This window comes from Oikopleura dioica, chromosome 2 (genome assembly GCF_907165135.1).
Source record: "Oikopleura dioica chromosome 2, OKI2018_I68_1.0, whole genome shotgun sequence".
Lineage (NCBI taxonomy): Eukaryota > Metazoa > Chordata > Appendicularia > Copelata > Oikopleuridae > Oikopleura > Oikopleura dioica.
In genome coordinates this window covers 863,887-890,538 of record NC_137292.1, presented here as the reverse complement: position 1 = coordinate 890,538, position 26,652 = coordinate 863,887, and the positions used below count along the sequence as shown (strand labels likewise).

The 26,652-nt window shown below is 37.9% G+C and overlaps 7 protein-coding genes and 1 long non-coding RNA gene across 8 annotated transcripts; 4 read left to right on the top strand and 4 right to left on the bottom strand.

Annotated features, from left to right (window-relative positions):
- Positions 1–1,255: 1,255 nt before the first annotated feature.
- Positions 1,256–1,830, bottom strand: LOC145699679 (6-pyruvoyl tetrahydrobiopterin synthase-like). The gene is made up of 3 exons (XM_081776950.1): positions 1,765–1,830; positions 1,595–1,691; positions 1,256–1,554 (listed from the first exon to the last, which is right to left on the bottom strand). Exons 1-3 carry the CDS (start codon positions 1,818–1,820, stop codon positions 1,297–1,299), a joined length of 411 nt encoding a protein of 136 aa, XP_081633076.1. The 5' UTR covers positions 1,821–1,830; the 3' UTR covers positions 1,256–1,296.
- A 449-nt stretch (positions 1,831–2,279) lies between these two features.
- Positions 2,280–5,400, top strand: LOC145696201 (putative transporter YutK). The gene is given in 15 exon segments (XM_081773199.1): positions 2,280–2,331; positions 2,373–2,604; positions 2,681–3,040; positions 3,086–3,171; positions 3,213–3,460; positions 3,508–3,693; positions 3,739–3,844; positions 3,891–4,028; positions 4,072–4,196; positions 4,251–4,529; positions 4,648–4,717; positions 4,770–4,835; positions 5,086–5,177; positions 5,219–5,260; positions 5,302–5,400. Coding segments are annotated over 15 exon segments (2,181 nt in total).
- A 3,155-nt stretch (positions 5,401–8,555) lies between these two features.
- Positions 8,556–9,311, top strand: LOC145699742 (carbonyl reductase [NADPH] 1-like). Its single transcript, XM_081777012.1, has 3 exons — positions 8,556–9,039; positions 9,079–9,206; positions 9,250–9,311. The coding sequence occupies exons 1-3, from the start codon at positions 8,564–8,566 to the stop codon at positions 9,309–9,311; spliced, it is 666 nt and encodes a 221-aa protein (XP_081633138.1). The 5' UTR covers positions 8,556–8,563.
- Positions 9,312–10,393: 1,082 nt separating this feature from the next.
- On the bottom strand, positions 10,394–11,387 carry LOC145696199 (GTP cyclohydrolase 1-like). Its single transcript, XM_081773198.1, has 4 exons — positions 11,184–11,387; positions 10,811–10,929; positions 10,639–10,767; positions 10,394–10,523 (listed from the first exon to the last, which is right to left on the bottom strand). The coding sequence occupies exons 1-4, from the start codon at positions 11,385–11,387 to the stop codon at positions 10,394–10,396; spliced, it is 582 nt and encodes a 193-aa protein (XP_081629324.1).
- Positions 11,388–12,632: 1,245 nt separating this feature from the next.
- On the bottom strand, positions 12,633–15,316 carry LOC145696195 (GTP cyclohydrolase 1 1-like). Its single transcript, XM_081773194.1, has 4 exons — positions 15,224–15,316; positions 13,050–13,168; positions 12,878–13,006; positions 12,633–12,762 (listed from the first exon to the last, which is right to left on the bottom strand). Exons 1-4 carry the CDS (start codon positions 15,314–15,316, stop codon positions 12,633–12,635), a joined length of 471 nt encoding a protein of 156 aa, XP_081629320.1.
- A 3,583-nt stretch (positions 15,317–18,899) lies between these two features.
- Positions 18,900–19,402, bottom strand: LOC145696194 (6-pyruvoyl tetrahydrobiopterin synthase-like). Its single transcript, XM_081773193.1, has 3 exons — positions 19,347–19,402; positions 19,198–19,294; positions 18,900–19,157 (listed from the first exon to the last, which is right to left on the bottom strand). Exons 1-3 carry the CDS (start codon positions 19,400–19,402, stop codon positions 18,900–18,902), a joined length of 411 nt encoding a protein of 136 aa, XP_081629319.1.
- Positions 19,403–19,860: 458 nt separating this feature from the next.
- LOC145696192 (putative transporter YutK) lies at positions 19,861–22,236 on the top strand. Its single transcript, XM_081773187.1, has 10 exons — positions 19,861–19,912; positions 19,954–20,185; positions 20,265–20,604; positions 20,666–20,732; positions 20,792–21,020; positions 21,077–21,272; positions 21,316–21,421; positions 21,466–21,603; positions 21,645–21,769; positions 21,819–22,236. Exons 1-10 carry the CDS (start codon positions 19,861–19,863, stop codon positions 22,116–22,118), a joined length of 1,785 nt encoding a protein of 594 aa, XP_081629313.1. The 3' UTR covers positions 22,119–22,236.
- Positions 22,237–22,653: 417 nt separating this feature from the next.
- On the top strand, positions 22,654–22,956 carry LOC145700530 (uncharacterized). The gene is made up of 3 exons (XR_014134217.1): positions 22,654–22,739; positions 22,781–22,822; positions 22,864–22,956. It is a non-coding gene; the product is annotated as an uncharacterized LOC145700530 (long non-coding RNA).
- The last annotated feature ends 3,696 nt before the right edge of the window (positions 22,957–26,652 follow it).

Below are 26,652 nucleotides of genomic sequence, written 5' to 3'. Positions count from 1 at the left end.
ATTCAGCTAATTTCACTGTTTCAAGATATATACTGTTGTCTGATGGGAGAAAGAATGATCGATTCGAGGCACGCTGCGGACCTGCAAAATCTGACAGAGACCTCATTTTTTCTCTTTTCTCTCGCCTCAATCTCTAGCAAGCGTTGTTTTTTTTTGTGAAGGGATGTTGCCCTAGTTGCCTTTGTTGCCATTTTCAGATAATTGAGACTTGAAACTGTTTTTTTTCGATGGGCCTGTTGCCCTGTCTTGCCTTTGTTGTCATTTTCAGGTTTTTAGAATTTATCTACGGCTAGGTCGATATGTGGGCAGGGGTTAAATAGGCTTAGTTTAATATTAAAATCATGCAAATCGTATTTGGTTAAACTAAATATCGACAGAATTTTTCAAAACTTTTGTTGATCAGAGACTCTTCTTAGATCTTTCAAGATTTTATAATTTTATGCAGTTAAAAAAACACGCGATTACCAGCTTAAAAACTTCGAATCATATTACCACATTTATTTTCACGGCCCAATTGTAGTTAAAGGGGGGTTGGTCGAGACTAAGACTTTTTTCAACCTAAAAAACTCAATTTTTTTTTCGAAAAAAACTTTTATTCTCTCAATGTAAATAAGTTAAAAAGGGTCCATTCTATGTGGGCAGCTCTGTTTAAAAATGATATTTTTTCGGAAAAACGGTGAAAAATTGCAGCAAAGTGGACCGATCTCTTGACCTTAAAAACGCTATCCGGGATAGCCTATTCCCTTATCATTTTTTTTTTCTAAATAAAACTAGATAAGAGGAAAGTTTAAACCCTTAAGCGTGTGGGCGGCTATGTTTAATAAAGTTCGCATCGTTAGAAAAAAATAGTAATTGAATGAAAACATGTTTCTTCCTGAAAAATCGACATTTTAATTCAATTTTCACGCAAATCTTTACGAAAATCGCAGAAAATCGTTGTTTTTTGTTTTAATATAAATTATTATTCAGAAGATCTTAAGAAGCTTTTATATGCAATAAAAATATCTTTTCCATTGTCAAAAATGCGAAGTCATAGACTAAGAATTTCGAAAAAATCTCAAATTTCGAATTTTTGATTGAAAATTTTTCAGTACAAAGTTGAATTTATAAGATAAAGGTGAAGATCATAAAAAAACGATTATTTTAACGAAGAATATAAAAATAATATCAATATTTCTTGACCACCACCCCTTAAAGGCTTTCAAAAGGCTTCATTGCCCTGATTTCATCTATTGAATAAAGATGCTGTTTAAAATTCGATCAAAGAAAAGGCTTTTTATTCATAAACTACCGGTCTTAATCATAGATTTCAACGCGGTTTTTAACAGTTTCGTCGAGTATGATTTTCTTGAGATGATAAGAGCCTGGCGGTAGCTCTTGAGAAAGCTCGGTGAAAATCCACCGAGCAATATTTTCAGCGGTAGATGGGAAGTTTTTGAAGTATTCGACATCTTTATCCACATTTTTGTGATCGAGCTGAGACAGCACTTTCCACATGGCCCGTTTTAGATCGACGAGGTTCATCACCATTCCCGTGTCTTTTATGATTTCGCCCTAGAAATCAGAGAAAATCAACTAAGGAAGAGTGGCTCACCTCAATTACTGCTTGAATGGTGTAATTATGACCGTGACCGTTAGAGTGATTGCACTTGCCGTAGATTTTTCTGTTTTCTTCGTCTGTCAGAAACGGACTGAACAATTAACTGACTTGCAGTCTTTCTTATATCAACTTTATTTTAACCTCTTGTTCTATCTTATTTCTACCTATGAAGTCGATGGCCAGTGCATATTTTCTCTGTTCTTATAATCGAGCACTTCATCGATGAAATTATCCGAAATTGGTTCGGAATAAGAGTAAAAAAGAAGTTGGTAAGATTTTTATTGAACGAGATCGCAATAAAACATAAATCAATTGATGTAATCTTATGACTTCCGAGAATTATTATTTCAGATCGCGCAAAAAAATTGGGTACATATTTTTCTAGAACTAATCTTCATGAACGAACATCTCGGCATTTTGAGCCAAAAAATCTTTTTTCTTGGTTTCCCTTACCTTTGACTCCGACTTTATTATCAAAATACAGTGGTGAATCCTCGATTGGGAAGGTCACTTTGACTTGCCGCTTCCCAATCGCTATCCCAATCAAAATTTTCCTCGGGCATGTTCGTTTATGATTCCAAAATGACACAGAAGGGTAAATCATTTCAACGCTTTAAAATCGATAAAATCAAGTGAATTCGACGATTTCACTAGCAAGAAAATTGTGAATTATAAAATAATGAGCGAAGAGATCCAAGAAGATGAACCTGAAAACATGGGGACAAAGACAAGTAAGGTCAGCACTAGAACTCTGAATTTAATTGCGAAAAAGCCACGATTACTGGCCGACTCGAGCTAACTCAAGAGGAGACTGATTCGCAAGTTCGGGATGAGGAGGAAGAGCAAGAAAGGAGTATTCATCCTGTTTTTGCAAAAATTCTAGCAGCAAGAGAGGTCATCAGGGATTTCATCGGGAAGATAATGGAGATGAACAAACATTCATCAAAAGCGATCATGATTCTGGTCGGCGCGTATATTGGACTTGCTTACTACTCGGATTTCGAGCGAGCCAGGAAAAGGGGTTGAAAAAGCTCTAGAAAATTTCAATCGAGCTTCAATTTTTTTATCTCTCTTTTCAAGTTTTCTCCTCGTCTTGTACTTGATCGTTCTCGCTATCAAATCATACGATCTTTACAAAGAAAAGGTCGAAACTGCCCTCAATGGAATTGACAAAAAGCAAGTCAGGAAAATCTCGGCTTTTGGTGGTCTTTTTCTGATGCTCGCAATTTACGCGGAAAGCCTTTACAAAAGCGACTACAGATTCAATGTCATTGTCGCTTCCTTCGGAGTGGTGATTTATATGATTATTTCCATGCTAATGTGCATTTCCATCATCAAAATCGTTTGGCGACCGATTTTGGTGGGCTTTTTGCTGCAGTTTTTCATCGCTGCTTTTGTGATAAAAACTGAAGTTGGATTCGTTTTCATCGAGAATTTCAGGTTGGTTTTTCATTTTCAATATTTCTCATAAAATTTTTTCTTCAGCAAGCCAATCAAGGCCCTTCTCCGATTCGCGGATGCAGGAGGAATCTTTTTGTTCTCAGGATCGTTGGTTTTGACACCTCAATCGAGCATTTTTTCGCCAAAAACAACCTTCAAAATCGTTTAAAAGGATACAAAGGAGACCTGACAAATTTCGTCTTTGGCGTCTGTCCCGTCATCATCTTCTTTTCTTCCTTGATTTCAATGCTTTATCACATCGGCATCATGGATTTCGTCATTCAGCTTTTGTCGGTAGCGTTGACAGCAACTTGTAATTGCTCCCAATCAGAAGCTGTCGCCTGCGTTGGAAACATCTTTGTTGGCATCGCCGAGTCGCCGCTTTTGATTAGGCCCTACATAGATTAAGGGTTTGGCAAAATTTGAATTGTGTATTTTCGACTCTTTTCGACCCGAAAAAAGACCACATGACTTACTCTGAAATCTTCTGTGTAATGACCTCTGGCTTTTCTTCCATCGCTGGTTCCGTTCTTGGCGCGTATTTGAAGCTCGGAATCGATGCTCGAGCATTGATAACAAGCTCGTTTATGTCCGCTCCTGGATCACTGATGGTCGGCAAATTGATGTTTCCAGAAGTAACGCCGTCGAGACTCGTAAGTTTTTAGTTAGGATTTTTTTATCAAAGCCCAATTCTAAAGACGACGAAAAAGACCGAGGACGAGAAAACCAAAGGTGGTCAAAATCTCCTTGGCGCCGCAGTACAAGGAGCATTGGATGCCTTTCCCGTTTGCGCGAATATAACTGGTAATAAAATATATCTTTTTTTTTTGATAATTAATGAGAGTTTTAGCTATGCTGATTGTTTTCGTGGCTGCGATCGAGTGTCTTAACGACATTGTGGTGTTCCTAAGTGGCTTGTTTGAAATTGAAAGCATCACGCTCGAAAAGATATTTGGAGTTGTTTTTCGCCCTTTTGTTCTTCTCATGGGTAGGATTGCGGCATGATGATTTGACGAAGATTTTCTTATTAGGAGTGCCAAGCTTTGAAGCTGAATTCTGCGCGCGATTGCTTGGGGAGAAAATTTTCTTCACAGAATTTATGGCTTTTCAATCCCTGGCTACGGCCAAGGGCTACAGGGAGTCTGGACGAGATAAGGTAATCATCAACTTTTGTTTATTGAGTTCTGAGCTGACCTTTTTCTCCAATAAGTGCGACTGTGATGGCAATCAAATGTGGTTGTCTGAGCTGTCCGAGACGATAATGACTTACGCACTTTGCGGTTTCGCGAATATTCCGGGATGTGTTGAACTGACCCTTGTCCATCCAAAAAATGTACATTCATCCCCTCAAAAGACCATGGGAATCATGCTGGGAACCATGGCTGGTCTCGCTCCAAAGCGCAAAAAAGTCTTTTCGAAGATTCTGGCAAAAACATGCATTGCTGGCACCATTTGCTGCTTGATTCGGGGGTGTATTGCTTGCATCCTGGTTTGTTCTATCTTTCATTAATTCTGCTTGTATTAGGTGTCAATTCATAATTGAGCCGGTTTCGATCAATTATTAATTCGAGGACACGATATCCTGATAGAAAATGCCTTTTTTTAAGTTCGAGCCTTCTGGTCAATTTATGTGGGGCAAAGCGAACATCGACAATCAGCACATTCGATTCGAATCAAGTACAGTCAGCCTTCATCAATCACTTGTCATGATTAAAATTAATACTACTAGATCCGTTTGGCATCTCATGTCGGGGCGATAGTCAGTGCTACGCTTATGGCTTGCATAATCCAAGAGGTAAAGATCTATTTTCCGGGGAATGAGGATGACTAGGGTGGGCAAAAGACGAAGAGAGGGGTAGGTTAGGGTTAGGATTTTAGTTAGCGCTAGGGTTAGGGTTAGAGCTTTCTCTACAATGATTCGCTGGCGCAAAAGATACTGGCCGCTGATTGGCCAAGAAAGCCCTTAACAACCCTCCACTGGCCAATTTTTTCGAGGATTGGCGCGCCCTAGAAGGATGAATTCATTATCTAATCGGAATTTTCAGCGAATGAGCGAGAATATGTCGAAAGCAACAATTTCAAAAGCGCCAAGCATGTTCATTCTGTTGGAGAAAGGAGCAGATTCGTTGGCGATTTGGTAAGGCTTCCAAATGTTTCGCTATTTTTATTTCTTTTTAGCATTGCACTGTCTATCATCCTCAGAAGAATATGTCGATTCCGGTTCTTTTTCTTTTCTCGTTGTTTTTAATTATCTTTTCTAGCAATGTGACTTAAAAATCCAAACAACGGAAGCAAAAATAGAGGAAAAAAAGCACCCAGAGCCGACTAAAAACCCCAAGAAACCAACTCAAAAGGTCTGAAACACATCCCAAATTGTTCAAACGCGCATTCTTTAGGGACCGAAAGTTATGAGCAAAATTAAAAATAGCTATGCTTATCGCAGCCATTTTTCGTTTTCTTCCAATAACTTTCGAATACGTTGTCCCTTTTGAAAAATTTAAATACAAGAAATTTTCTTGGGTGATGGCGAGTATTTTTTATATAAAGTGTTTTCCGGAATATGGTCCAGAAAAAAAGATCGTCGGTGATTTCCGAGAAAGACCTGTTCAGCTGCTTCCGGACCAATCTAACATCAAATCTGGGCGCGCAGCCCCGGGGGATCGCTCGAATTTTTGGGCTCGATCGAGGCGAGCTCCCGGGGCGGTGCAGCTGCAAAGCGATTTCAAGAACCAAGAGTCTTGGTCCAAGACCCGTCTTATATATTATTACTGTTTTTAGCAAAAGCTTAAAAGCATGAGTTGATATGCTTGTTGTGCTCGAATGTAATCAGTAGATCATAAGCATGAATGAATTGACGGGGAGTGGACTGAGAAGCTTAGCTGCACGATGTCTTTGATCGCTTTGGCTGGATTGTCTTTTTGAGGCACTGACCACTCGAAACAGTCGAAAAGCACCGATGGTAAGAAAAACTGGAAAGAAAAGAATAAGTCAGAAAAACGAGCACAAGCTTTTTTGTTAGCACAACGTCGAGTCGTTGCTTGTTTTGTCTCGTCAATCGAGTTGCATTATCTCAAATCATTTTTGCAAAAAAAAGAATGAAAAGAAAGTTACCGATTAGTTTGTAGCTCTTTCGGACCATGAAAACAATTTTCGAGTAGCAAAGCATCAGCCCACTTATTGGAAGAATAATCGTATAGAAAGCGAATCGATATTCAGAGTCTCGGAAAACCAAAGGATCTTTCTTCGAATTTGGCCAGCAGTAGGAGTCAAAAAGCGCATCATTGGAGAGGTTTCGAGGAGTGTCGGAATAATATTCCGAATAACGGAGGAAGATTTCGAGGAGAGCTTTTGATTTTGCCCTGAATGTACCAATTTCGTCAAAAAGCCTCTGGATCCGAATTTTCCAGCTTCATAGGCTTCGTATCCTGCAATGATCATGGCGATATAAGTCTAAAACAAGGGTGGGCAAAAGTTACTTTAGGACTAGGGTCGTCCTAGCTTATGGTGGGCTAGAGTCATTTCAGGGCTAGGATTACCCTCTCCTGGGGTGGGCAAAAGTCCATTCATGGCTAGGGTCACCTAACTTAGGGTGGGCAAAAGTCACTCTAGAGCTACCCTAGGATTAGGGTGAGGGTTAGGGTTAGGATAACCCTAGCCTAAGGCGGACAAAAATCTTCGAAGTTGATAGGCAATGCCCCATTGCCGATGGGGGCTAGAATCAATTGGAGAAGGGGTAAAACTTGCCCACCCAAGATCTGAAAGCAGAAAATTTGATCAATAAGCTTTTTCGTCATTCGTTTACGCGTCGTCAGTCCTTGCGTCATAATATTGAGTCTGTAGCAAGCAATCAAAAATATTTGAATCGAGATCATTATTCTTGAAAAATGAGCGAGGCTCAAAGCAATCTGGCAAGTTTCAAGTCGCCCCGAAAACGAATCGCCCCGAAAAGTCTGGCCAAGGAGCAGCGATTGCGCTAGCAAATCCATGAGGCTGAAGGAGCAGAGCCAGAAGAAGTTGAAATCGATCATTCGAGAGCGATTGCTCTTGTTGAGATAATACGGAGCAAGGGCTGTTTTGACGACTCCACTGTCCTTGAAGATGAAGTATAAAATACTTTTGGGCGATCTCGAAAATCCATCATTAAAAATTTCTGTCTAAAAATCGGACCAGTTCCTGAGATTTGAAATAACTCCAAAAACAACAATTCCGACAGAAAGCTGAATTCATTATTAGACAAAGTCTGGCCTACGATTTTCACTAGGAAGAGTTAATTTTTTTTTCTGATTTGTGAGTATCTTTTCTGTTACCTTATATGGCGGTCTAAATTTATCAACATTCTCGAAATTGTGTCGCAGGTCAAACTCTTCGATGTTCTTTCCAAGCGACAAAAAATCAGAGTATACCGTAGTGTTCATTTCGCTTTGCTTCTATCGACGAAAATAACAGAGATCCTATTCTTCTCATTTTCGTTTATTCTCATTATGAAAATGTGTCAAACTAATATTTCCCGATGTGTAGCTTATCTTAATATTAGACATATTGACATCTGGAAAAATGAGGCGGTATAACGAGCATTTGTCGGCGTTACGTACACAAATTTGACTTTTCATCAAAAATTTGCATAAAGCTCATTTTAACATTTATTAATTATCACAAATCATTTTTACATAAGTTTAAATTTTGTATCTCTTACAGATAAAAAGTTTATTTTTTGTACGTTCGGCGAAGTCAATTACGAAAAATTAAGCAGCCGGCTTTTTAATGATTGTACTGGCCATAAAAAGCTTGGGATAGAAGAAAGTTCAACTTAGCCGACTTAAATCAATTCTATTACATTTCTTATGAGTTTTGCTTTAAAATCAATTTTATTAAATGAGAGTCACCTTTTTAAACTTTTTACAGGACAAAATATCAAACAGATAGAAGAAACAGGTTCTTCCGTCTCAGAAGTCAACACTCAATTCAACACCTTAAAAACTATTTTCTCTGGATGCTTGGCGATAATTGGTTGAGAAGTATCTAAGAAATTTCAAGCTCGCATTCGGATAATTTTTTTTTTGATCTTCAAACCGAAATGGCAGTTCTGGAAATTTATCGGAAACTGAGGGACGAAATGTTAACCCCAACTTGTAAGTGCATTTCGACCGATTTCGTTATTTTCAGTCAAAACTCTCTCGAAACTTTCAAATATGTCCTTGACATTTGCAATTAAATTTGATGCATGAAACGATGTTAACGCAATTTTAAACCAGCTCTTTATTCTCACTTCTCAAAGTCAAGTTCCAAAAAGATGCGTTTTGAGCTTTTAACGATTCTGCTTTTCAAAAAACTCCAAGCCACAACTTATATCAACTATTTTCCCGACTGTTCAACTCTCGTCGAGTAAATTTGTTCTTGATGAAATCAACTTTTTAACGATTATTATATGTTGATGATTACGTAAACCAGCTTCGATGCACGGCAAACGTCGATTTTATCGATTTTTGAGCTTTTTCAATAGCCAAAAGTAAAAAATACAAAGAAATGAAAACTGCAATCGTCGTCGGCGGAAATCGTGGAATCGGACTTGAATGCGTCAAACTTTTAATTGGAGAGAAAGATGTTAAAAAAATTGTGGCGACAGCGAGAAACCCGGAAGGATTCCCGGAAATAGAGAATTGCGGTAAATTGCAAGTCGAAAAGCTAGACATAAGCAACGAAGAAAGTGTGCTGAATTTTGCAGAGAAGATGGGACCGTCTTCTTTTGATATTTTGGTTTTGAACGCAGGTGTTGCGCCAGAAATAAACGACAAATCATTTGAGAGTATCAAATTGACCATCGATGTCAATTATTTTGGAATTTCTTCTGCTCTAAAATCACTGTTTCCTCTTGCTCGCGAGGGAGCTCGAATTGTCTGCCTTTCCAGCTTTTTCGGACTGCGAGGAATGCTCAATTTGAACCCGAATCCGAACATCTTTGAGGAAAATTACGTCTTTGATTATGGGCAAAAGCTATCTTCGTAAGTTTTTGATCACCTTATCCATTTATTTTTCTTTAGAAGTTCACTCGCGAAAACAACTTTCGACGAGTTAGATACTATTGCCAGAAGATTCATCGAAGATCAGAAAAACCCATCTCAGGCTCAAACTGATGGTTGGCCAAGTCCAGAACAAACGTCGATGATCGGTTTTTAAAGAAATACTTGTTGAAAATACAGTTATATTTTAAGGTTACGACATGTCGAAGCTACTCGTTAACAATCTCGTTCGGCTCTACGGCAGGGGTTCGTAAAAGGGGAAGAGCGCGGAAAGAATTTGCGCTCGGGCGCCCGCTTTCTTCTCCGCGGGGAAAAAATGCGGCAAATTCGTAAAAAAGGGGGAAGAAAACTTTCTTCGGGCCTTTTTATCCTTCGTACCCTGCCTTGATTTCAGCTCTAATCCGTGTCAAAAAGTCCTTTTATTTGCTCAATCGCCGGGGATGAATTGAAAGAGGGCTTGGCGTGCGAGAGCTCGAATACTTCGCTCACGCCGCGCCAACCCTCTTCTTTTTGCGCCCCAAAAGTTTAGAGCACCCTCTTCTGCGGCGGGAAAAACACGGGGCGTCCGAGTGCATATTCTTTCCGCGCTCTTCCATTTTCGCAAACCCCGGCTCTACGGCAAAAAGTCGGTTTCTGAGAGAAAAAATATTCTGATAAATTCCGCTTGCCCTGGATTCTGCGATACTAATATGACTGCTGGAGTTCCTGGCAAAAAGGTGAGAAAGGAGTATTTCAAGGAAAACATAAAATTTAGCCTAAAACTGCCAGAGATGGCGCTGAATCAGTCCTTTCTCTTTGCTTCATCGCCCTTGGAAGATCTCAGCCAAATGGAAAAATGCTCATCGATGCTTAATTTCCCTTGAAAAATGAGTGAAATTTTTATTAATTTCCAAAAATGTCTATCTGAAGAAATAAAGTGGATCTGACCTTTTTACAACAGCTAATTTTGCTGATTCTGTTGAATTTGACCCATCATCAAATTCATCGTATTAATCATGCTTAGCCCTTGTTGAGCTTGTAGCATCGTTGGTATTTGTGGTCGTAAGGTTAAAAAACGAAATATTTTTCAAGGAGAAAAACTTTGATCAAGAAGTAAACCAAACCGTAATGTTCAGGCTAATTTGTTCATACAAAAAATAAGTCATTGAAACAGCCTTAACGTAACCAAGCCCCCGCAACCTCCCCGAAGGTCTTACCAAGGGCGGCTTTGGACAGAAATTTCTGTTAAATTTCTGTTATTTTCTTGAAAACATTGAACAACGATGATCAAATTTCAAAAGAATATTTTAAGTGTCCCTTTATTGTTAAAATAAATAGTGTCAATAAAAGATAGTATCTATCTATTTTTCACCAGGAAGAGAAATTCTTGGCGTAATTTCTGATCTTCTTTTATGCAGCCAAGCATACAGGATGTCGCTGTCTTCGAGCCCTCTTTTTCGACGCCGCGCATTGTCATACACATATGCCTTATAATATCGGTTAAAAGATGTCCGCAATCAAAGAAATTTTGCAAAACGCATGCTACAAAATCAATTTCGAACGCGGTTTAACTCGCTGTTAAAACTCATATTTGATATTTACTCGCACTCGATCATAACTGCAACACCAGTAGCAGAAAGTTGTTTCTCCAAAGTCTCGGCTATCTGACGAGTTAGCCGCTCCTGGACTTGGAGTCTTCGCGCGAAATGGTCAACGATTCTTGCAATTTTGCTTAAATGACAAAAATGAGAATACATACATATAAATGGCTTACCTCAGACCAATAATCTTTCCATTTGGAATGTACCCTACATACGCCTTTCCGTAAAACGGAACAAGATGATGTTCACATAGACTGTAGAGTCGAATGTCCCGGACGACGGGGGCGCTCGTCTAAATTACCAAAGATTTTCGGTACTGCATTACCAAAAATTGGTACCATTTTTTTCAATAATTTCTGGAAACAAACTGTAAATAAATCTCAAAAGTATCCTTTCAAACAGGCGCGGAGCGCGAACTGGCTCTTTGACTTGAGAAAATTGGCCATTTTCGGAAAGTTTGGTAATGCATTACCTTAAATTGGTAATGAATTATCCAAATTGGCGATGCATTACCAATTGGTAATTTAGAGTAGCGTTCCCCCGGACGATCACCATTTCTTCACTTTTTTCCGTGAAAATCGCCTCATTCATAATATCGTTTATGTCTTCTTTGTACCCCTTGGTGAAAAATTCCATCGCTTTTGCGGCTCTTGCTGGTGTTTTTATCAATCCTTCTCGATCTGGATTTTCTCCGATATTTCTAAGGATATTTCTATAAGCGTTCGCAACATCTCGATTTGAGTCGGACATCTTTTGATTAAGAAAGATGTTAGCAAAATTTGATTTGAGTTCTTCTTTTTAAATCTTATTATTTCGCATGACCATGACTCTCATGTATAGCGCCTCCGAGTTTATTCATATTTTGAATTGTTATAAATCACTTCGGTTGCTAAAACATTCTTGCTCATTTTTTGATAATAAGCAGGGCGATATTTCTCATGGTCGTTATCAAAAAATCGTAAAATCCGACTCTTCTCATTCAGACTTTCTTTCCAAAACGACGCTTAATGCTTATTAAAAACGGATAGAATTATTGAGATTTCCTTTTTTATTTCACGAGAAAGGAGATTTTTCTTCTTAAAATGATGAAACAATTGATCTGGTTTGTATCAGTGATGATTGAAATTATGCTTTTTGGAGGTAATTATCTCTATTCATAGTTTGTTAAATTTATTTTATTAATATTTTAACATTCGGAGTCTTTGATATGGAACACCAAGATGAAGGGCTCAATAGTTGAAAATAAAACTGCCAGAGATGGCGCTGAATCAGTCCTTTCTCTTTGCTTCATCGCCCTTGGAAGATCTCAGCCAAATGGAAAAATGCTCATCGATGCTTAATTTCCCTTGAAAAATGAGTGAAATTTTTATTAATTTCCAAAAATGTCTATCTGAAGAAATAAATTGGATCTGACCTTTTTACAACAGCTTATTTTGCTGATTCTGTTGAGTTTGACCCATCATCAAATTCATCGTATAAATCATGCTTAGCCCTTGTTGAGCTTGTAGCATCGTTGGTATTTGTGGTCGTAAGGTTAAAAAACGAATTATTTGTCAAGGTGAAAAACTTTGATCAAGTAGTAAACCGAACCGTAATGTTCAGGCTAATTTAATGATACAAAAAATAAGTCATTGAAACAGCCTTAACGTAACCAAGCCCCCGCAACCTCCCCGAAGGTCTTACCAAGGGCGGCTTTGGACAGAAAGGGCTTGGATCAGAAAGCTCTTTTGCCTAACCCTAATCCCTAAGACTTATCTTTTTCCTAACCAATCGTATTTAAACCTAAGGAATATCATAATTCCTTCATTTGGTATCCATGGAGATTGAAAAACTTTCTTTTGTATGATTAACTGACCTGATTTAAGCTCAAAAAGAAAAGTACTGCGACAAATTATTCGTTTTTTCAAAAATTTTTTCAACAACGATGATCAAATTTCAAAAGAATATTTTAAGTGTCCCTTTATTGTAAAAAATCGTGTCAATAAAAGACAGTATCTATCTATTTTTCACCAGGGAGAGAAATTCTTGGCGTAATTTCTGATCTTCTTTTATGCAGCCAAGCATACAGGATGTCGCTGTCTTCGAGCCCTCTTTTTCGACGCCGCGCATTGTCATACACATATGCCTTATAATATCGGTTAAAAGATGTCCGCAATAAAAGAAATTTTGCAAAACGCATGCTACAAAATCAATTTCGAACGCGGTTTAACTCGCTGTTAAAACTCATATTTGATATTTACTCGCACTCGATCATAACTGCAACACCAGGAGCAGAAAGTTGTTTCTCCAAAGTCTCGGCTATCTGACGAGTTAGCCGCTCCTGGACTTGGAGTCTTCGCGCGAAATGGTCAACGATTCTTGCAATTTTGCTTAAATGACAAAAATGAGAATACATACATATAAATGGCTTACCTCAGACCAATAATCTTTCCATTTGGAATGTACCCTACATACGCCTTTCCGTAAAACGGAACAAGATGATGTTCACATAGACTGTAGAGTCGAATATCCCGGACGACGGGGGCGCTCGTCTAAATTACCAAAGATTCTCGGTACTGCATTACCAAAAATTGGTACCAATTTTTTTCAACAATTTCAATTTTTTTGCTTAAAAATACGTACAGTATGATTCCATTTTCCGGACTAGCATGGAAGAAAAGAGAAATGCAGCATAACCGTTAAGACTTTATAACTTATGCAAGTAGGAGCTTAAAGCCTTTTAAGCTTTAACTCGCACTGCGCGCGGGGCTGAAAACGCATGGTTGCCCTCTCTCCCAACCCTGTTTTTGAGCGCTTCGTCGGGCGCCTGTTTATCGGGAAGTTAAATAAAAAATTAAAATCTTTTTTTTTAGGTGTTATTTTTGGATTTTCATTTATTGAAGATGAGCTTAAATCACAGGGAATTTTTTACTCGACAATATGTTCAAATAGAACGGACGATATTTGGAGTCCCAACAAGTCTCTCTGCAATGAAGCGCTGAAATTTTACAACACTATGTTCACTGTCGCAATCATTTCGATGACGATTGGAGTACTTTTAGTTGGACTTATTTTGAAAAGAATTGGGATGTTTTGGACAAGAATAATATATGGCTCGATAACAAGTTTTGGTTAGTAAAAATAATCTATATATGTTTCGAGGAAAAAAACCTTTCCGCAAGATTGGTGCGTGATTTCGCCCGCCCTCCCCTCCCATGCTCGCCCCTTGCCCGTGAGTGCATGTGATCGGACCGGGTATTATCAAGTAAAACGGACTCATTTTACATAGAACAAGGACATATTTTACATAAGAAAATGGAAAATCGATTTTGGTCGAATCCTGGTTTTGGGGCCAGGCTAATTGCATACTTCCCGTTTATGATCTGTATAAAATAAGTCTGTATTCTATGTAAAAAAGGTCCTTTTTTGTGTAAATTACGTCCGTTTCCTTCCTTGGTCGATAAATGGGGTTTATGGTCCAGAGTTGGAAATAAAGTAACATGTTGCTACTACATACTGCCATCACTACCACCGGAATACGGATGACCCTTTACATCCCTGGGCTTACTCCGAATCCCTCAATAAAATGATCAAAAAACATCTGTAATTTACCATTTTTCAAAATATATCAAAAATTAACTTATTTTATAAGATAGCTTGTATTTCATATTTGATTAAACACTAACCCGCCAGAATACACCGCTTAACCCATTCGGCGAGCGTGGCATTTTTAAGGGTACTTAGGTCGAGTTTAGGTACCCCCTTAAACCATTTTCTGGCCAAAGGATCGAATTCTTCAAGTTGATAAAGTATATAAAATCTATAGGAAATGCTAGTGCCTCAAATTTGGACGAAAATATTTTATCTTAGATTTTGCTGATTAAATGCTTAAATGAAAGTTTATGGCCTGGTTAACATCGTAATGAAGCTCAAAATTGCCCAAAAAAATTAATTTCAGATAAAAATCGGAGTAAATGAAAGCTTACCAAGCAAAAATGCAAAATTCGTGAACACTAGACCGATGTTTTGTAAACATTTTTGATTTTTCAAACGCTTTTCTTTCCATCCGAAACATAAAAATTTTACTATCGAGGCAGGTTTCTCCGCATTTTTGGTCACGGAAATTCCGATTCTCGTCGACCCCCTCCTTAAATTGTGAAGAGTAAACGTATAAAAATACTGAATATTTTCATTTAATGAATTAATATAAGTTATATATTATATAATACGACAAAAAACTAACGACAAAAAGATAAAATTTTTTTGATATTTAAATCGATATTATCATTGCTTTATCATAAAAAGAACAATGCTGATATCAAAATAATCGGGATATCGGGGTATCATTGACCTTCCAAAAAACTCTTTGTCATTACAAACTAGGTCTTCTACTGATGTCTCTTTACAATTTCGCGGAGATTCTTTTTTTCCCTGGATTCATTCTCTTTGCATGGTCTGGTCTTGCCTATGTGGTTCTTAATGCTTTTTGTGCTTCAATAATGGGGAAATACGCAGGTGCCTCTGTTGTTGTTTTTTCCGGTACTTATGATGCATCTGTGGCGACATTTTTGATAATGAGCAAACTGTCTTCTTCTTTAAATGAAAACCTTGCAATGATGATGGGTATTCTCACAGCTTTGTCGATTTTTGTTCACATAAGGACCGGAGTTTCTTTTAACATTAAGGTTCTTGTGATTCATATTAAAAATAAATAAGCAGAAAAGTCGCAATTTCATAATATGAATTTAAAATTGTGACTCTTATAAGAACCTTTTTTCTGATGCCTTACGACTTTCCGGGAGCAGATTGGGCTATTTGCGAGTTTTCAAAAGTCAACATTATATCCAGATTAAAAAATATTAACGATCAAGCAAATACAATTGAGGAAACATCTGAAGAAAGAAACAAGACAAAAAACTCAAAAGAAAAATCAATTAAAGAAAATGTCTTTAATCCGATTTACTTAATTTTTTCTGTCGTTTTTACAATTTATTCGACAAGAATAAAAAGTATCCAAGGTAACGTTCATTTTTAGTTTTAAATTTTTAACATTATAAGGCTGGATCAACGCTTGGTTGACATGGTCATACGCAAAAAATTCGGCTGATGTGACCGAACTTAAATCTCATATTAGTCATCTTCTCGAAATCTACGGCTATCTTCTATTTGCTTCACCAATTTTTGCCACATTTCCAGAAGTACTCAGCAATATCGGCAAAAAAATCAACAGAAACGGAAAAATTAATGGAGAAATGGTTTCACTTATTATAATCATGATATATTCTGGCTTCGCCTGCACAATCTGTTCTGCTCAGATGATTTATAAAGTAAGAAAAACTTCTATTCAAAAAAAGACTTTTTTGAGGCGAAATCATTTGACGACAATGCAAACGCTTACGCGCTGATAATAATTTTTTCTATCGCAAAGACAATTGTTTACGCTTCTCCGCATTTAGTAAGTCCTCAGTTAAGTTTCTATTCTATTTTATTTTTCAGTTTCTATTAACCATGTTTCCCGCTCAACATTATGCAACACTCTATGGCATTCTGGGCTCGGCAACCTGACCTGAGAAAAACCCTGACTCAGGCCCCTGAGTACTGAGTACACAGGCCCTGACCTGTGTGCCTGAGTAAAGTCGAGACTCGAGAAAAAAAACCCTGAGCCTGACCCTGACCTTAGTTAAAAGATAGGCCTGAGTTGCTCACACAGGGCCTGAGTTACCTTAAAAAAGTACTAAAAAGGCTCAATTAGCAACGTCGGGGGGTCCAATTACACTGATTTTCCATCATTATGGGGATTTTCCGATTACAGGACTGTCAGGTTGAAAGTTATCTGGGCAAAACGAAAAGTTTATAATTTTAAAGTGTGAACTTGGTCGTAAAAACCCTGTGTTTTACCCTGAGTCAGGCCCCTGAGTCTGACCTGAGTACCTGAGTCTGAGCAGGCCTGACCTGTTTGCCTGAGTACCTGACTGAGTGAAAAACCCTGACCTGAGTTCCTGAGTAAATTTCGAGAAAAAATTTTCGAACCCTGACCCTGAGCCTGACCCTGTACTCAGGTTGCCGACCCCAGATGGCATTCTTATGGCTCCTTCATTAATAACCATGTGGCTTATTGATCCACTTTTTCGACTTATTCTCGGTGATTCCAATAGCGTTGAAAATGGAGATTTTGTGCCAGTATCGATTGGATTCACAGTCATATGCGGAATTTGCCTCTTTCATTTATTCATCCCAAAAGTCGGCTTGATTCAGGCAGCGCAAAAAACATGCTGCGAGAAGAATCAGCAAGCAAAAACATGTACCGGTCATGAAAACAATGGATATGATTGTGAAATTAACTAAAAAACGTTTTACTCTTATTCTTTATGATGCAAAATAAACAATACTTACTTAGTAAAAAAAAGTTCAAATTCCAGTGTCAAAACCGATGAGTCGCGTGAGAAAATATGTATCAACCTGACACCTGAGAATTGAACTTAGTTTTTATTTATTGGATTGTTAATCTTCAACTTGGACGATTTAACTATCGCACGTGTCGTTGGGCGGAGTAATGATGGGTGGTTCCAAATCTTCGCCGGCCATGGTTAAGTTTTGCATCATGTATGTTTATTACGTAAATATCATGATTTTGATATTTCTAAAACCTTTGTTTGGATGTTATTTTTTTAACCACTAATTTCTGGTCTGAAACAGTATCAAATAAAAACGAAAAGGTTAAGCACTAGCTGTTACTCATCATTTATCAACAGCTTCCATTGACAAACTAAATAACAAATAATTATGAAATTTTTTGGCATGTTTTGTCCCACGATTTCTTAAAAATGTCCAAAAATTTGATACATGCTCTTGAGAAAAATATCTCATCAAAATCGCTTAAAAATTTTTTTGAGAGAAAACTAGATCATTCTCTTTTTACTTCGTTTTCCGAAGCCAAAAATATTCTTGGGATACGTGATCAGCCTTTAACTTAATTTTTCTTAAAGACAAAGAAAGATTTTGATAAGAAAAGAAGGAAAACATCTGTATACAGTTGTTTCCGAATTGCCGGATACTAAATAACAGGACATTTTTCAGATTTGTAGGCATCTAAGTGGGAAACTAAAAAATCGACAGTTGTCCAAATTTTCCGGACTTCTTTCTCAAAATTTTATTAACAAGCAATCATTTCCCTAAAAAAAGATTCAATCGACGGTTAAATTAACTTCTTTTTCGGCGCAATCTGAGCTTGTTCGCAAGGTTGAAGAAGAGGACTAAAACTTAGGGTCATTCAGTGGTTTTTTCATAAATTTTGACAGAAAAACCACTATGAATCAATATCCTTTTCTATTAAGCCTGTACGAGCACTTTTTAAAGAATGTCACATTCTGAATGTGGGACATACAATTTTACCTGTGACCCAAATGCAGTTAAAAAAATTTACAATTATGCAAGGAGACAATTATGCAGTTAAAAAAACACGCGATTACCAGATTAAAAAGTTCGAATCATATTACCACATTTATTTTCACGGCCCAATTGTAGTTAAAGTTGGGTTGGTCGAGACTAAGACTTTTTTCAACCTAAAAAACTCAATTTTTTTTTCGAAAAAAACTTTTATTCTCTCAATGTAAATAAGTTAAAAAGGGTCCATTCTATGTGGGCAGCTCTTTTTCGGAAAAACGGTGAAAAATTGCAGCAAAGTGGACCGATCTCTTGACCTTAAAAACGCTATCCGGGATAGCCTATCCCCTTATCATTTTTTTTTCAAAATAAAACTAAATAAGAGAAAAGTTTAAACCCTTAAGCGTGTTGGCGGCTATGTTTAATAAAGTTCGCATCGTTAGAAAAAAAATAGTAATTGAATGAAAACATGTTACTTCCTGAAAAATCGTTATTTTAATTCAATTTCCACGCAAATCTTTACGAAAATCGCAGAAAATCGTTGTTTTTTGTTTTAATATAAATTATTATTCAGAAGATCTTAAGAAGCTTTTATATGCAATAAAAATATCTTTTCCATTGTCAAAAATACGAAGTCATAGACTAAGAATTTCGAAAAAATCTCAAATTTCGAACTTTTGATTGAAAATTTTTCAGTACAAAGTTGAATTTATAAGATAAAGGTGAAGATCATAAAAAACGATTTTTTTAACGAAGAATATAAAAATAATATTAATATTTCTTGACCACCACCCCTTAAAGGCTTTCAAAAGGCTTCATTGCCCTGATTTTATCTATTGAATAAAGATGCTGTTTAAAATTCGATCAAAGAAAAGGCTTTTTATTCATAAACTACCGGTCTTAATCATAGATTTCAACGCGGTTTTTATCAGTTTCGTCGAGTATGATTTTCTTGAGATGATAAGAGCCTGGCGGTAGCTCTTGAGAAAGCTCGGTGAAAATCCACGGGGCAATATTTTCAGCGGTAGATGGGAAGTTTTTGAAGTATTCGACATCTTTATCCACATTTTTGTGATCGAGCTGAGACAGCACTTTCCACATGGCCCGTTTTAGATCGACGAGGTTCATCACCATTCCCGTGTCTTTTATGATTTCGCCCTAGAAATCAGAGAAAATCAACTAAGGAAGAGTGGCTCACCTCAATTACTGCTTGAATGGTGTAATTATGACCGTGACCGTTAGAGTGATTGCACTTGCCATAGATTTTTCTGTTTTCTTCGTCTGTCAGAAACGGACTGAACAATTAACTGACTTGGAGTCTTTCTTATATCAACTTTTTATTTCTACCTATGAAGTCGATGGCCAGTGCATATTTTCTCTGTTCTTATAATCGAGCACTTCATCGATGAAATTATCCGAAATTGGTTCGGAAAAAGAGTAAAAAAGAAGTTGGTAAGATTTTTATTGAACGAGATCGCAATAAAATATAAATCAATTGATGTAATCTTACGACTTCCGAGAATTATTATTTCAGATCGCGCAAAAAAATTGGGTACATATTTTTCTAGAACTAATCTTCATGAACGAACATCCCGGCATTTTGAGCCAAAAATCTCTTTTCTTGGTTTCCCTTATCTTTGACTCCGACTGTATTATCAAAATACAGTGGTGAATCCTCGATTGGGAAGGTCACTTTGACTTGCCGCTTCCCAATCGCTATCCCAATCAAAATTTTCCTCGGGCATGTTCGTTTATGATTCCAAAATGACACAAAAGGGTAAATCATTTCAACGCTTTAAAATCGATAAAATCAAGTGAATTTGACGATTTCACTAGCAAGAAAATTGTGAATTATAAAATAATGAGCGAAGAGATCCAAGAAGATGAACCTGAAAACATGGGGACAAAGACAAGTAAGGTCAGCACTAGAACTCTGATTTTAATTGTGAGAAAGCAACGATTACTGGTCGACTCGAGCTGACTCAAGAAGAAGCGGATTCGCAAGTTCGAGATGAGGAAGATGAGCAAGAAAGGAGTATTCATCCTGTTTTTGCAAAAATTCTAGCAGTAAGAGAGGTCATCAGGGATTTCATCGGGAAGATAATGGAGATGAAGAAACATTCATCAAAAGCGATCATGATTCTGGTCGGCGCGTATATAGGACTTGCCTGCTACTCGGATTTCGAGCGAGCCAGGAAAAGGGTTTGAAAAAGCTCTGGAAAATCTCAATCGAGTTTCAATACTCTTGTTACCCCTCTTTTCAAGTTTTCTCCTTGTCTTTTACTTGATCGTTCTTGCTATCAAATCATACGATCTTTACAAAGAAAAGGTCGAAACTGCCCTCGATGGAGTCGACAAAAAGCAAGTCAGAAAAATCTCGGCTTTTGGTGGCCTTTTTCTGATGCTCGCAATTTACGCCGAAAGTCTTTACAAAAGCGACTACAGATTCAATGTTGTTGTCGCTTCATTTGGAGTGGTGATTTATATGATTATCTGTATGCTCATGTGCATTTCCATCATCAAAATCGTTTGGCGACCGATCTTGGTGGGCTTTTTGCTGCAGTTTTTCATCGCTGCTTTTGTGATAAAAACTGAAGTTGGTTTCGTTTTTATTGAAAATTTCAGGTACGTTTTAAAACTCAAAAATTTTTAAAAATTTTTTCCAGCAAGCCAATCAAGGCTCTTTTACGATTCGCGGATGCAGGAGGAATTTTTCTGTTCTCAGGATCGTTGGTTTTGACAACTCAATCGAGGTTTTTTCGCCGAAAGCAACCTTCGAAATCATTAAAAAGGATACAAAGGAGACCTGACAAATTTCGTCTTTGGCGTCTGCCCCGTGATCATCTTCTTTTCTTCCTTGATTTCAATGCTTTATCACATTGGCATCATGGATTTCGTCATTCAGCTTTTGTCGGTAGCGCTGACAGCAACTTGTAATTGCTCCCAATCAGAGGCTGTCGCCTGCGTCGGAAACATCTTTGTTGGCATCGCCGAGTCGCCGCTCTTGATTAGGCCCTACATAGATTCAGGGTTTGACAAACCTTTAATTTGGTATTTCGGACTCTTTTCGACCCGAAAAAAGACCACATGACTTATTCTGAAATCTTCTGCGTCATGACCTCTGGCTTTTCTTCTATCGCTGGTTCCGTTCTTGGCGCTTATTTGAAGCTTGGAATTGATGCTAGAGCATTGATAACAAGCTCGTTTATGTCCGCCCCTGGATCACTGATGGTGGGAAAATTGATGTTTCCAGAAGTAACGCCGTCGAGACTCGTAAGTTCCATCATTTTTTTTAATCGAAGCCCATTTTCAAAAGACGACGAAAAAAACCGAGGACGAGAAAAGCAAAGGTGGCCAAAATCTCCTTGGCGCTGCAGTACAAGGAGCATTGGATGCTTTTCCCGTTTGCGCGAATATAACTGGTAATAAAAATTAATATCATTGAATAATTAATTCATGTTTTTAGCTATGCTGATTGTTTTCGTGGCTGCGATCGAGTGTCTTAACGACATTGTGGTCTTCCTTAGTGGCTTGTTTGAAATTGAAAGCATTACGCTGGAAAAGATATTTGGAGTTGTTTTTCGCCCATTTGTTCTTCTCATGGGTAGGATTTTGGCAAGATGATTTGAAGAAGATTTTTCTTAGGAGTGCCAAGCTTTGAAGCTGAATTCTGCGCGCGATTGCTTGGGGAAAAAATTTTCTTCACAGAATTTATGGCATTTCAATCCCTCGCGACGGCGAAAGGTTACAGGGAATCTGGACGAGATAAGGTGATCATCAACTTTTCTATGAGTTCTGAGCTGACCTTTTTCCAATAAGTGCGACTGTGATGGCAATCAAATGTGGCTGTCTGAGCTGTCCGAGACGATAATGACTTACGCACTTTGCGGTTTCGCGAATATTCCGGGATGTGTTGAACTGACCCTTGTCCATCCAAAAAATGTATATTCATCCCCTCAAAAGACCATGGGAATCATGCTCGGAACCATGGCCGGTCTAGCTCCAAAGCGCAAAAAAGTCTTTTCGAAGATTCTGGCAAAAACATGCATTGCTGGCACCATTTGCTGCTTGATTCGGGGGTGTATTGCTTGCATCCTGGTTTGTTCTATATTTTATTAATTCTGCTTGTATTAGGTGTCAATTCATAATTGAGCCGGTTTCGATCAATTATTTATTCGAGAACACGATATCCTGATAGAAAATGCCCTTTTTTTAAGTTCGAGCCTTCTGGTCAATTTATGTGGGGCAAAGCGAACATCGACAATCAGCACATTCGATTTGAATCAAGTACAGTCAGCTTTCATCAATCACTTGTCATGATTTATATTAATACTACTAGATCCGTTTGGCATCTCCTGTCGGGGCGATAGTCAGTGCTACGCTTATGGCTTGCATAATCCAAGAGGTAAGGTTTGATTTTTTCCGGGGAAGGAGGATGACTAGGGTGGGCAAAAGCCGAAGAGAGGCGTATCTTAGGGTAAGGATTTGGGTTAGGGTTAGGGTTAGAGCTTTCTCTACGATGATTCGCTGACGCAAAAATTTCTTGCCTCTTATTGGCTGAAAAAGCCTCCACTAGCCAATTTTTTCGAGGATTTGGCGCACCCTAGAAAGATAAATTCATGAATCATTATCTAATCGGAATTTTCAGCAAATGAGCGAGAATATGTCGAAAGCAACAATTTCAAGAGCGCCAAGCATGTTCATTCTGTCGGAGAAAGGAGCAGATTCGTTGGAGATTTAGTTAGGCTTCCAAGTGTTTCGGTTTTTTATTGTTTTTTTAGCACTGCACTGTCTATCATCCTCAGAAGAACATGTCGATTCCGGTTCGTTTTTGGACTTTTTTTCTATTTTTTTTTTATTCTAGCAATGTGACTTAAAAATCCAAACAACGGAAGCGAAAATAGAAGAAAAAAGGCACCCAGAACCGACTAAAAACCCCAAGAAATCAACTCAAAAGGTTCGAAACTATTCTCAATTTCGGAAACTTGCTCATTTTTAGAGACCGTTTATTGAAAAGGGAGAAAGCTTGGACTCCCTAAGCCACACTCAAAAAATGCTCAGTTTATCTGACGACAGTCTTTTCGACGAGTACATTACAACCTTGAAGGATGACCACGAAAACGAAGTTAAATGAACTTTTCTTTTCATGTTTTTCTTAATAAAAATCGTCTAAAAAGCCAAATCTGAATTAACGGGTTATCAAGAATTAATGACGCAGGTATGATTGACGTCTTATGGCCGTCAGAGGAGGGCGCTCGACGGAGTAAACCTAATTCCAGCTGATTCTTTCTCAGTTAATATTTTAAACTACTAAGAAACAGAGTCAAAATTTTGCCAAAACAAGGAAGAAACGGCCTTGTGAAATCAAGGAAGAGAAAAATTGATCTTTGATTTTGGAAATCAGAAATAATGGGGCCAGTCTTGACCTCTCAACTTACAGTAATACTTTGGATACTGGTTGTGTTGTTCAATTGTGTTTCACTTTTCTTTTGCTACAAGTAAGTTAAAAAATTTTAATAAAAAACATCTTAAAAAATGATGATTTTTTCGATTAAGAAAAGCGGAGGTGAATCGAATCAACAAAAAAATAGAGATTTTTGACCAAAATTTTTGCTAAATTTTTGACCAATCAGATTTCCGCATTTGACTAGCTCGATTTTTATCGCAATTTTGTAGATTCGAGCCGCCAGCCCCAAAAAGGGCTTTTTCTCTGAATAAAATTAATTAAGGAAATTTAAAAATAACAATTTTAATCTCTGTCCTAGAATTTGGTCAGTCGGGCGAGATAGAAATCGAAAACAGCTTGTGCGAAGCAATCGAAGGAGGAAAGAAGTACAGAAGGATTTGTCAGAGATAGAGAAAGAATACCTCAATACTATAGGAATGGGCTTTTCAAAGAATATAAACGGTATAACAAGAAACTAAGACAGACAAAAATGTCTGTTTCTGTTTAAAAATTCAAGTTTCCAATTTTTAACAAGGCTTAAAAACGTGTCTGAAACCGTAAATTTTTTATGTTTTAATGAACCCGCCCGAAGCCCGAAAAAGTTGTCAATGCAATAACTTTGATACCCAATGCCGAAATTGCCGCTGTATGAGAATTCCGAATTACTTCATTCCGAAATTGGCAACCGCGACTTATATTTACAGATAGCTACATGCGCAAGAGACAATACAGTTCAATTATTATTTGAAATACATATTTGCGCCTTTATTATTTATAAAACTGCGCGAAAATTATCAAGAACCTTCCAAAATGTCGAATAAATACTGTTTAATATTCAATCCAGCACGACTCTCGCCGTACGAGGGTTTGAGTGAATAAATGCAGCAAAACGCAACAATGCTGCATTTCAAATTAAATCGCCTGCGGTAAAGCCCGACACTTCCTTATTACAGTTGGACACCGGCAATCCTTTTCCTTGATTGAAGTTGCATTTTAATTAAGTGGCTTGGAAGTTCATTAGTTCAAAATTGAGGATAATAAACAAAAGGCGGCAACCTAAGTCAAGTTTTGAGCAGCTACAATGAAAAGCCGCGAAGCGGCTTTTTAAGATCGGAGCCGCAAAGCGGCTTCGCTGATATTTCCAAAAAAAAAACGAATGTTTGGTTTGCGAAGCCGCTTTCCGGCTTCCTTTTATAAAAGCCGCTTCGCGGCTTTTTATTTTACCACTCAAAGCCTGACTCAGGCTGTCGCCTTTTGTTTTTTTCTCCTCAATTTTGAACCTAAATCAGCTTTGTCAGGCTTTAAGTGGTAAAATAAAAAGCCGCGAAGCGGCTTTTATAAAAACGAAGCCGGAAAGCAGCTTCGCAAAAGAAACATTCGTTTATTTTTTGAAATATCACCGAAGCCGCTTTGCGGCTCCAATCTTATAAAAGCCGCTTCGCGGCTTTTCATTGTAGCTGCTCAAAACCTGACTCAGGTTTTTAAACAGATTGCCGAGCCCAGATTCGAAAGCTCATTATTCGAATAATTCAAAGATTGAGAAACAAAATTGAAATTCCGGAGAAAAAGATACTCAAAAACGCATTCTGATAAAGCGTCACTCATGCTAATCCCCAATTATCCATTGATTAAAAATGCGCCCGACAAAACACCGGGCTCAGAGCTTTCCACATGATCGCTCGTGGGAGAGAGTGAGTTCTTCTTTTCTTTAATTTTGGTGTGATGGAATTTGTTTAATCCCGGAGCGCTGTCAAGTGCCCATGTACTTTCATGTCGAGGGTTGGGGCCGCTGAAGTGATCACCTGTGGAGAAGACTTAATTCACCTTTCATCTCGGGGTGTCTTCAGCAGGATTGAGGGGTGAAATTTCAAGTGCAAGGGGCTCCAAATTCATCTCGACACGAAAAAATAAATTGGGGTTGAAGCTGGGCTCGGAAACCTGTGTAGAAACCTGAGTCAGGTTTCAAAGTAGCTAGAAAGAAAAGTCGCGCAGCGGCTTTTTATAAAACGAAGCCGCAAAGCGGCTTTGCCAACACAACTTTGTAAGGTTTTTTTTTTAATCTCAAGGTAGTTCAAGACTCTGACTCAGGCTCCGCATCCTGTGTTGAAAACCTAACTCAGGTTCTGAAAAAGCTAAATGAAAAGCCGCATAGCGGTTCTCGAGGTTGTCGAGCAAACGACTCAGGTTTCGGGCAAAGTCCTCTAGAAAAGACAGCAGCCGAGGACATTTGAAGTTATCGAAAAGCATAAATTTCGCATGTTTGAAAGTGTCGGCGTTGACTTTTTCAGGATATTGCTCTTCAAGCAAAAGTAACGCGTTGATTTGTAGCTCCTATTTATCCAGGTGTCTCCAGGAGTCCAGGTCTTTTTTCACCAAGAAAGGAGCGATCGGAAAAAGAGTTTAAGGATATAGCCTATGAAATCGAACTTTCATAGCGCCTAAATGCGACGTCGGATCATCTTATTTCAAAAACAATACTATCTAAAAATGTATGCAGAACTCGATTCTGGTACTTGCTTAAAAATTTTCATTCGAATTTTTCTCTGTAGAGCGTTTTAAAAGCTTACGATCGCGATTTCTCGAAATATTTGCATTTAATCGGTCGAGTTTTTTTGATAGAAAAGTAATCTAGACCCTTATCTACAATATTGTGGGTTCGGTTTTCTCTTATCCCGACAAAAACCGATTTTAGAGCCATTTCGGTGAGGCTTCCTCGGCGCGTGAATAGTGTAAAAAGCGCTGCGCTGGGTGCTCAATCTCTCGACTCCTCTTTCCCGAGAGAGTCTGCGCGTTTGAAATAGCGCTCTGATTGGTTGAACCCAAAAAAGCGCGCATGGAAGAAAAACAGGAGTAAGAAAGAGGAAAACACTAGAATGAAAATTTGGCCGAGTTTGAGGATTTTTCAGCCACAATATTTTAGTTAAGCACTTTGATAATGCAGTCATTGGTTTAGTTTTAGCGATATAATGTAAATATTTCGAGAAATCGCGATCGTAAGATTTCAAAACGCTCTACAGAGAAAAATTAACATGGAATTTTTTAATAAAATACCAGAATCGAGTTCTGCATACATTTTTAGATAGGATTGTTTTTGAAATAAAATGATCCGACGTCGCATTTAGGCGCTATGAAAGTTCAATTTCATAGGCTATATCCTTAAATCAAATCTGACTTGACGGAGATCAATCGGAAGCAATTTGTCTGTTG